Below are 10,429 nucleotides of genomic sequence, written 5' to 3' on the forward strand. Positions count from 1 at the left end.
ATGAACAAGATATCGACTGTTTTCTGTCAACATATAAAGGATAGGTTGATTTTATTTGGCTTCCTTGTAGCCAGAGACATTTATTACAAAACAACAACAGAAAAAAACTTAAAAAGCATAAATTAAGACTTTATTGTAGCTGCATAACAAATCAGGAACCAAGGGTAAAAAGTAAGCTGTATTCTGATAATGGTGCTCAGAGATTCATTGTATTACTGAACTCTGACCATTTCTGGAACATGACCGGGATTGTCCACTGCGGTGTGTGTTGTAGGTAGTGTATTCCCTCTCTTCACATTCTTCTGTTCTAAATGTAATTGTGAACTGACAGTTCAGTCACGAGGCTTTAAACAGTTTGTGCGTGCTTCATGCAGGTGGTATTAGGGTCATGGCAGCAGCATGAATGGTGAACGCTGCAATGCTGATTTGACGCTTGACTTCCTCCCAGGCCTTCTCTGGGTCAGCTGAGTTCTCAATGTCAAACAATGCATCGTAGATCCCAGGGAAAGACTCCCCCGCATATTTATTATGGCTGCTGGGAGCAAAAATCACATGTCTGAAAGAGAGAAGAAGGTTTTAGCTTAAGGAAAGAGCTGGAGGTATTACAGAAACTGCAGCAATCTTACTAGCATAAACACTGTGTAAGATATCATTCCAAACATGTATAAGTTGACACGGTGAGAGGAATCTGTAGAAAAGAAAACTTCTCTGAAAAGTAGGAAAACCAAAAGTTCCCTATGGGTGGACTTTCACAGCAGCAAGCATAGTTTTAAAGATGATGTTCTACCCTCTGCGGGTAGTGCTTTGCTGGAGGGTCTTTATCTTCGCCTCTCATATGATAAACAAGCACATCCCACAGCCAGCCTTGTGTCGGCTGCAAAAACAAGGTCTGCTGATAAAACAGCTTGGCTATGCTTAAATTAAAAGTGTTTTAATAAACAAACACTGGACAATATGCTAAAAATAAACAGCCTGTGAAGCTCAATGAAACACTGTATGTGACATCAGGTTTTGCAAGTAAACTTCACCTAAATGACAGATAATTAAGGCAAGTTGTTTTTCTCCCCAGCTGCCAGATGACTACATATTATCTAGCAGTCAGTGGGGATCCCCTGCTGTCACATTTTGACATATCACAATAAGGAAAACACAGGTGTAAATGATAAGGGTGTAGGTGTAAAGACATGCTAGACATTCTGAATTTAATCTTACAGACAATTGTAGGTCAACTACAGGCCACACTGCCAGCTAGTGATTGCAGTAATCAAGTACACAACAAGTTGGTGAGACTCCTGCTTGATACATGTAAAACTAAACTGTGAGTTGTGTGTGTGTGAGACTTACCTGTAGAAGGGTCTACCAGGTAAGCCCAGGGGGTCTATAAAGGCTCTTTCCAGATACATGAGTTGATCGTTCATGACACGTACCTGCAGAGGACTGACACACACACACACACCAAATGCCATTAAACACACACATTTTCTGAATATAGATTGAACAAACATAGAAATCAGAGCACGTACTCCAACACATTTAAGCATTTGTCTGGGTACTGAGAATGTATGAAGTGTCAAACCCACTCTTACTCTGCTCTGTTGAGTGTCTGCAGGCGCACATGGAAATCCCTGGCTGCAACAGTGAAATTCTCCACTGCAGAAAACAGGGAATCTGGAAACAGAGAAAAGGTTAGCAAGTTGGCTCCTTTTTAAACATTTTAATTATACTTAAAACTTACCATAGACTGTGCAAACAGTGACCAAAATCAACTCACCAAATGACACCTCATATGTCTCCATCTCCTCAGGGTGCCTCTGCGCCAGCTGCATGATGCTCTGTGCGTACTTCCTCAGTGAGTCTGCATACTGGTTGGCATCAAGAGGGAGCAGCTGGGAATCTGCCAATAGGAAGATGAGCCCGCCTCTCACCTGGGCCACTGCCTGAAGCCTCCTGAAGGTGGGGTCGTAAAACTTCTCCACGATCTCGAAGGTTTCATATACACTGTGATAGACTGGATAACTGCTGTATCGCTCTGTTTTCTGAATGCATACATACACACAGAGGACATCTCACTGAGTTAATTCCATAGAGACACATAGTTAGATTTACTACACTAATACTGCCCTCAGCCCTCAGCCTCAGCCTAACCCCTAATCTCTCCTACATATACATATAAATATGCATACAATCACACTACCAGGAAAAGTTAAACTGACAACAACATGATGTTTATGCAGATTAATCTGTATAAAATGTACCTTGTTCTTGGTGTATCTGGCTCTGCCTGCAGCGATTCCCAGACGGATGAAATAGGCCTCAAAATCACTGCCTGAACCAAGCTTACTGATCCTACAGTACACCACAGTGAACATCAGACTGATTCATTGACATAATTGATTAATGTATTATTAATTTATGATGTATATTGTGTGATTAATTAGATTTTTTTCTCTCACTGATAACCTAAGACATTTCAAACTTGTTTTCAGTCCCAGTCCCAAACTTGTTTTCAGTCCCACACACCCCTCAGCAGTGTGTGGTTGCTTTAATCTCTTGTTTCAGCTTCTTCTTCCTAATATTCTTGATCATCTCTTCTCAGTTCCAAGTTCACCATGTTCTTGTGGCTTCTAAAATTTTGTTATGCTTGAACCTTGTGTATTGTGTTGTTTTTGTTATGTTAGTTTATGTACATCCTGACTCTGACACAAACAAGCAAACAATGGTGAGGCTTTGTACCTGGGTGCATCACGGTCATTTGTCCAGTTGTCTCTCTTATGCCAGCTCTCATACAGAGAAACTCCCTCCTCCCCCTCTTCTGGACTGGCTATCTACATGCACACATACAGCAATACAGAATGAGAGAATGCATGAAGAGACAAAATGTTTTTTACTCCTATCAAATTCACATATATTGTTGCTTTGCATGTGTATAAATCTGCTCACCTGCTTGGTGAGGTCATACACCAGAGTGTGTAGAGACGGAGTGCAGTCAACCCTCAGTGTGTACATGCCTAGAAGTAACACACACAGGAATCATTTCAAAACTAATTTACCCCCTAGACTTCTCACGATTTACCAAAAATATTGATCTGCATGCACAAACACACTCACCCTCTATGGCAGAGTCTGCATTGATGTAGGCCACAGCTCTCTCCTGCAGCAGCTTGGCATTATCCTATTGAAAACGATAAAGTGAGGTCAATGTGTGTGTGTGTGTTTATGTGTGTGTCTGTGTTGGCGTATACGGTACCTCTGCCCATTCTGTAGATCCCAGCAGTCCAAACTCCTCTGCATCCCAGCTGGCAAATATTATAGTTCTCCTCGGCCTCCAGCCTACACACACACACACACACACACACACACACACACACACACACACACACACACACACACACACACACAGAGTTACTTATTGACAACACATTATTTAGTTATTCACTCCACTGCAGAGACATACCTTTACTGAGCAGCCTGCCAGCACTCCTGACAGTTTCATGGACCACTGCAGCACCAGACATGGGATCGATTCCTCCAAACACCCATGCATCCCGGTGCCCTCCCAGAATGACATACCTGTCTACACACCACACACACACACACACACACACACACACACACACACACACACACACACACACACACAGAGCCAACAGAAGATGTTGAAAGAGGAGTTAGAGAGACAAATTATGATGAATTTCTTTTCCTAATTTTATACAGTTGATTAGACGTTCTTTTTAACATATAACAAACAAGTGTTTCTACACAGCCACTTATATTACAGAACCTTTGCCAAAAACAGGCACTTCCTTAAAAGGCTGATAAACTGACAGTTCTGATCAAAACTGCAGCATTTAAAACAGACTGAAGCCACTAAAATGTTGTTTTTCTGGATGTTCCTTGCAAAAATGTCAGCTACATTTTCTGCCCAATGACATTTCAGTTATTTTATCCTCCCATTCTAACCTGTTTTATCAGTATTAGAGTCCATTACTTACATTATTTATTTTGCTCACATATGTTAGATGTGTGTGAAATGTTGCAGAAACCCTGAATGAAGGGTTAGGTCAGGTTGGGTTTGTGTACCTGGCTCCAGAGCTCCTCTAATCCTGCCAATGACGTTGTAGATCCTGGTTACCTGGTTGTTAGTGTGGATGTTCATACGCACCTTCCTGGGACAGGCAGATTATTAAGGGATGAGTAACACATACGGGAGAAAGAAAGAGATGCAAAGACTTATGAAGAGACAGAGAAAAAACAGAACAGCAGGTCAGGACATTTACTGAAGATGTATAGCAGCCTCAGAAACCTGTTCATTACCTTTACCGCAATAACAAAAGAGAACAGAGAGGAGGGGTGCAGGGAATAAATATCCAGTGTTCTCATACTTGCAGCATACAAGTTCTTTATGAAGTGTTTTCCATTTGTTGTTATGTCGGTTTGTTACTCCTGAAAACCCCCAATCCTCAATGATACTATTGTTGCATATGAGTGAATGCTACATGGTTACTTTGTGCAGTGAGTATGGACGAGGATGTGTATGCATGTCCCTCACACACAGAAGGTACAGGGGCCTCCATTGTACTTCAGTTGGCCACTTGCCACTGGGTCATTAAAGCTGAACAAGAGAAGAGGAGCAACAAAAGGGGAGGGATAATGAAGCTGCAGAAGAGAGACTATCAACTGGAGAGTGGAAGAGGTTTATTTTGAAAAAAAGATGGAGGATGGAAGAATCACATTATCACAGGGTGAAGCAGACACAAGCTGTCACTTTGACACTGCACAGGAAGAAAGCTTCACTAAAACACTTACTGACTCTTGAAGTCATCGGTAAAGCCTGGACCAATCCTGTAGGAGATATTCAGACCTCCTTTCCAGTTGTTGGGTGGAATCTGTCCTCCCATGTTCCTGTTGAATAGTAAATAATTAACACACTCTGTGAATAATACAAATCAGCTGCTCATTTCAGTCAAGGACCCCCAGTAAAAAATTTAGTTTCTTGCCCTAAATTCCACGTCCAAGTTAAGTTTAAATAGCACTGCGCAGCATGCAATTACAGATCATGAAGTGTGGGGAAAAGAAAAGACGGTTTGTACTTCAGCAGGTGAACTGCATCATGGAAGCCAATTGGATGCACAGGAATCTTGGGAAGTCCCACTCCATCCTCAAGGCTGAATCTGTAGCTATATTCTGTGAGAGAGGAGACAGCACAAACTTACACACATGTATAAAGGCTGTAGGCATAAATGGCATCCCCCATGTACATGTACAGGGGGTGTAAACGATAAAAGTCGTGAACTAAGCGTCTAAAATTGCCTAACCTTGACCAACCTTGTCACCTGGCTTACTGTTGTCATTGCTCGTGTGTTTGGGTGGGAGGAGGGAACTATCTTGTCGTTGCTACAAACTCTTTACTCAACACGGTGGTTCTTTGATTGTGTCAACAAACTGGACAGGAAGCTAAATCCGCGGAAGCAGGTAACTAGAAACCTTTACTACCAGGCTGTTTGTAGTTCAGTACCATTCATCTCCAGACATCATTTGAACAACAGCTGCACGTTAAACAGCTGCCGTCCATCATGATGCTGGACAGTTTATCACTTGAGTGAATTAATGTTAGCTCGCTAGCTAGCTACCTAACATTAATTCCATCTCTATAAACTTTAAACGAAAGTTATGATGCTTTTCTTTCACTTCTGTACTTTGTGACATATTTATGCAGTGTTTTGTATTGTATTGTTTTGTAATAGTCGCTGAAGCTCTGTACAGACCACGTCAAACAATTTTGTCATAACCTGCCGGATGAAAATTAGCTTCTTAGCTAACACCGTCACATTTAAGTTGAAGTGTAAACTGCACTGTTAATTAATGTGCACCATCCCTGGTAACTAACTAACTAACTAACTAACTGACTGACTAAGTAAATAAATAAACAAATAAACACTCACATAACTTTGTATTAAGGGTTGAGACGCATGTTAAAATGATGTACGCCTGCATATTTTTAGTTTCATTGCAAGATAATGGGACAAGATGAGGGCATGGAGAAACAAAGAAAGAGAGAAGGTGATGAAGATGAGGGAGAAGGAGCAGGAACTGTCCACTGTGTCCACAATAGGATTAGCATTATGTTCCATCACATTCAAACAGTGTAGGCCAGATTCTCCTTTTGGTAAGTACAGCGAACCTATATACTCAATTTAACAAAAACATACACCTAGACATACCCACCTTTAGCGGGGTATCCTGGTGTGAGTGGGTCTCCTGCTCCATTCAGGTTGAGTACATTTCCTCTCTGAGCTCCTCCACCAGGCAGATTCCAGCCATCAGGGTAAGGCTGTACACAGACATAAGCACATGGCCTCCTCTACATTAACAATGGCAATGGCACACAACACACAGATAGTTTCATAATCCACAAAACACTAAAATATTTGGATTAAAATTATGCAGAATACACCACCTGGACTCCAGCAGCCCAGTAATCAGCCGGGTCTGAGAACATAATGATCCCCTTTGCTCCGGCTAAGATGGCATTTTTCACCTAGTGGAGAGATGAGGACAGACAGAGCAGTGAGTCATGTTGATGATGTGCAAAATTTTATTTACTGCTGTCAGTTTTGTCTGGGAGGACAAGTGTTGTGTCATAAGAAATTGTTGCAAATGAGTGATGATTGATTTCACTTTCATCAATTGCATTATTAAAAGGTGCTGCGAGAATGTGAAAATATTTTGGAATGATGAATGAATAATCAAACGCCACTACTACAGTACTTTGATAGCAACTGAAAATCCCTAAATGAACTGGAGGAGATCAAGATTCACCAGAATTTTAGCCATCAGTGACTGACAGAACAATTTAACTGGGGTTTTGTGTGAAGACTTTTCCTACCTTATTGCCTCTGAATATTCTCCCATATCTGACAATGACAATCTTCCCAGTTACATTGATGCCCATCTCCCTCTCCAACTGGAAGAAGTCCTCCGTACGACCATAGTTCACATAAACCAAATCCCCCTGGAGAGAGAGAAAGAGGAGACATCTCAGTGCTCATTTTATCAGATAGGTGAGGATGAGGGTGGGCAATATTTAAAATCTGTGTTAACTTCTTTTAGTGTTGCAGTGAAAACTTTAAACATCACTGTTGTGATAAGGTTGTGTGTGTGTGTGTGTGTGTGTGTGTGTGTGTGTGTGTGTGTGTGTGTGTACCTCAGGTTGTCCCTGGGCAGAGAAAGCACTATATGGAGGCACAATGTTAGAAATATCTTCATAACCCTCTGGAACTGGCTCTGCCAAAGATGTGTTGAAAACCTGAGAAAGTGAGATGAAATGAGATAACACTACATGAAATTTGATGAGATGGCCAGATATTCTCTTTCCTAAATGCTATTTTTTATCTATTGTTCTTTTGATGAAAATATTGTACTTTTTTTGCTCCACTTTGATCTATTTGGCATGCATACAAGACCTAGGAGGGGCTTATAAAATTTGATGTTTTATCATAGATGAAACTACCCAACAGTACAATTAGAGCTGAAACTGTTAGTTGATAAATAAGTTTTTGTCATCTCATGGTTCCTGCTTCTCAAATATGGTCATTTACTGTTACCCCATAGATACTTTATAATTTTTGTTATTTTATTATTATTAAGGTGGCAGGCTCTGGGTAATGGTATGGGTAATTTTACAAATCAAACAAGTGGCCAGTTGATTCATGAAAAACCAAAAAAAAATAAATTATAATGTAGCATTTTAAAAGTGTAGTATTAGTACTTTTACATAAGAAAAATATCTAAATTCTATTGTAAATGAGGGATCACACTGTAAATGCTCTATTTGTTTCATATAATGAATAAAATGAATCCTGTGAATTTGCAGATACCAGTTGATCCTGGTCTGCTGGCAGTTGGAAAAATGAAGGACTCTCAGTATCTACTTGTAGTCTGACCTGATGATAGCATGTGGATCTGTGTGCTGTTCACTGAATGGTTATCAGCTGAAATCTATCACTGAATTAGTTGAAATGTAAACCCTGATTGTGTTTAAGGACCTAATTGCATCCTAGCAGCATGCTGTAAACCCTGATCTGACACATGCACACGTTTATCTCACAACAAGGCTATAAAAGGACCTTGGACTTGAATTAGCTGTCTTGCAGTTTTGTGGCAAAGACTAACTATGGAGAGGGGGACTGGAGAAGTATGTGGCTGTGTTTTCAGTGTATCTGTGTGGTCTCCATGCTGTTCATTTGTGTGAGAAATTTTGAGATTTCAGTCACTGGGGTAAGTGTGGAGGCTGGAGCATTTCATCAGAGTGCTCGAAGTGGCAAAATATGGTGAAATCACAAAATGCTTGGCAATCAGTAAACCAAAGCATACAGTACTTTATAATTACTTTTGTGAATGCAAGACATTAACAGGCTCTCCACAGGGTATGACTGCTATCCTAATGCTATAATAGATGGGAGCAAACAATAATGACAATTCTGCACCAGAGTAAAGAGGTTTTGCAGGACTTGTGAGTGGTTGAAATTATATGTCTCATCTTATGTCTTGTCTTTGCACATATACTGTACCTCATCGCCAAGCTGATCAACTATCGCAATGTAATTCGGCTGTGATTTGTTGGGATAGGACAGCAGGACATCGTAGGGCACCATCTCCACTGAGTCCAAGCCGAACTCCTGCCATTCTTTCATGATCTGCTCTGCGTATTTCAGGTTCTGTTCGGTACCAGCCAGGTGCGGAAGTCGTGTGAATTTCCTGTTTAAAGGATGTGAACATGTCTGACTTCACTTGAATACAGCATGATTCATGTCTAAAGCATCTGACAGCAGCATCAGAATGAAGTTCTATGGGTCACAGCAATGTTTGGCTGCATAGCATGGTTTTGTAATAACTCACTCAGGGTTAACGGTGGGGTTCAAGAGGTTAAGTTAATCATGGTTCATGTTGATGGTTTTCAAGAAATTGTGGCAAGAATTTAGCTGTTGTGCAAAGGAAAGTTTTCATCTGTTGGAGTTGTATGAAAAATCAGGGGATCACCACAGACTTAAGAATCCATCGTCTGTACCACATTTCATGGAAACCATCATTAATAGTTATCAAGATATTAGTCTTGGCAAAAGTGGACATTAATAAAGCTGTCTCCTTGAAGTTTCTTCACTTATAGGCATACAAGGATCTCCCCCGTGAGTTTTTAAGTTGTTTTTCTTCCCTGCTGAAATCTCTTTGAAAGAGGACCACTGTATATTGCCATTTGCTTTGGATTACTCACACTAATGGACAGAGCAGAGTAAGTGTGTCAGTAGTGAGTTTTACCTGAGGTGCTCTCTGATCTGGTCTGGCTGCATTTCATCCAGAAACTCCCTCAGATACTTGCTGGAGACAATGTTTGCAGTGTTTGGATGTGTGGGCTTTGCAAACCAACCTACAGCACACACCATACAAACAGCGAGTCAGTCAAAATGTCAATTTTCCAATAATCAGTTACAACTATACAAAGCAGGGTGAAGGTACAGAATGCAAACATTCAGTCTAAGTCAAAGCTTCCCATCATTTTAGTAATTGTATTTTAAAAGGGGTTGTGGTTATGGATAGCAAGTGTTATCCTGCTGAACCTGCTGTGAACACAAACATGTGAAATGTGTCAGAGTGGTGACACACAAAAGCTCACACACAACAACAACACATCTTCAAGATTCAGCTCAAACAGCAAATGCCTTCACTTCCATTTATACACTTGTCATGGTTAACTATCCAGTTATTTCCAATACTGTTAAATAATGGACTTTTAAGTCAAAGCAAACATGCAGAACATACAGTAGATATCGCTTGTTGATTGTTGACACTTTATTTCTGTCCACTGTACGTCTCTGTTATGTTGTTGTGGCTTACCTATGATGAATCCCAGGAAGAACAAAGCAACCACGACCACAATCCTCCAGATCAACCGGATCAACCTACTCTCCTTTCTCATTGTAAAGCAGTATGTCCCAGAGGCTTCCACACACTGACACGACTGACTCTGCAGAGCACGCTCGCAGAGATCGAGATAGAGAGCAATTTGTTTAAGTAGTGCACAGTGGGGGCAGAGTGAGAGAGAGAGAGAGGGAGAGGGAGGAGGGTAGGTGACAGTCAGTATTTGGCAATGGAGGAGGCAGTGAGTGAAAAGGTGGCGAGAAATACAAAGGGAGATCTAGTCATTATTGGCTATGACTGGCCAGTGAACTAATAACTGCCTTGTGCACCTTGCCTGTGGATATTCTCATTCATCCAGGTCATAGTTATCTCAAGGAAATTTAACCCAGCCTGGTCAGATGCGTACAGGAACTGATGAAGCCTCTTGGATGAGAGGTGAAACGTCTTCCCAGACTACAACTAAGTCCAATTGCGTTCGATTTAAATTTCCTTGAGATAACTTGCTGCACCTTGG

General features: G+C 41.0%; 1 protein-coding gene across 3 annotated transcripts; it reads right to left on the bottom strand.

The window, feature by feature from the left end:
* Nucleotides 1-34: 34 nt before the first annotated feature.
* naalad2 (N-acetylated alpha-linked acidic dipeptidase 2) lies at nucleotides 35-10,062 on the bottom strand. 3 transcript variants are annotated; one of them, XM_018681587.2, is made up of 20 exons: nucleotides 9,892-10,062; nucleotides 9,316-9,424; nucleotides 8,571-8,757; nucleotides 7,205-7,306; nucleotides 6,887-7,012; nucleotides 6,458-6,538; nucleotides 6,226-6,331; nucleotides 5,091-5,184; nucleotides 4,807-4,902; nucleotides 4,081-4,166; nucleotides 3,455-3,574; nucleotides 3,248-3,330; nucleotides 3,109-3,172; nucleotides 2,941-3,008; nucleotides 2,734-2,825; nucleotides 2,256-2,346; nucleotides 1,772-2,036; nucleotides 1,587-1,668; nucleotides 1,345-1,437; nucleotides 35-556 (listed from the first exon to the last, which is right to left on the bottom strand). In XM_018681587.2, exons 1-20 carry the CDS (start codon nucleotides 9,971-9,973, stop codon nucleotides 367-369), a joined length of 2,217 nt encoding a protein of 738 aa, XP_018537103.1. In that variant the 5' UTR covers nucleotides 9,974-10,062; the 3' UTR covers nucleotides 35-366. The 3 variants fall into 3 exon arrangements, with proteins under 3 accessions (XP_018537103.1, XP_018537106.1, XP_018537105.1); XM_018681590.2 differs by lacking the exons at nucleotides 6,226-6,331; nucleotides 6,458-6,538; nucleotides 6,887-7,012; ... (2 more) ...; nucleotides 9,316-9,424; nucleotides 9,892-10,062 and adding an exon at nucleotides 5,326-5,593; XM_018681589.2 differs by lacking the exons at nucleotides 6,226-6,331; nucleotides 6,458-6,538; nucleotides 6,887-7,012; ... (2 more) ...; nucleotides 9,316-9,424; nucleotides 9,892-10,062 and adding an exon at nucleotides 5,316-5,593.
* Between the last annotated feature and the right edge of the window lie 367 nt (nucleotides 10,063-10,429).

The sequence above is a fragment of the Lates calcarifer genome, linkage group LG21, assembly GCF_001640805.2.
Source record: "Lates calcarifer isolate ASB-BC8 linkage group LG21, TLL_Latcal_v3, whole genome shotgun sequence".
Classification (NCBI taxonomy): domain Eukaryota; kingdom Metazoa; phylum Chordata; class Actinopteri; family Centropomidae; genus Lates; species Lates calcarifer.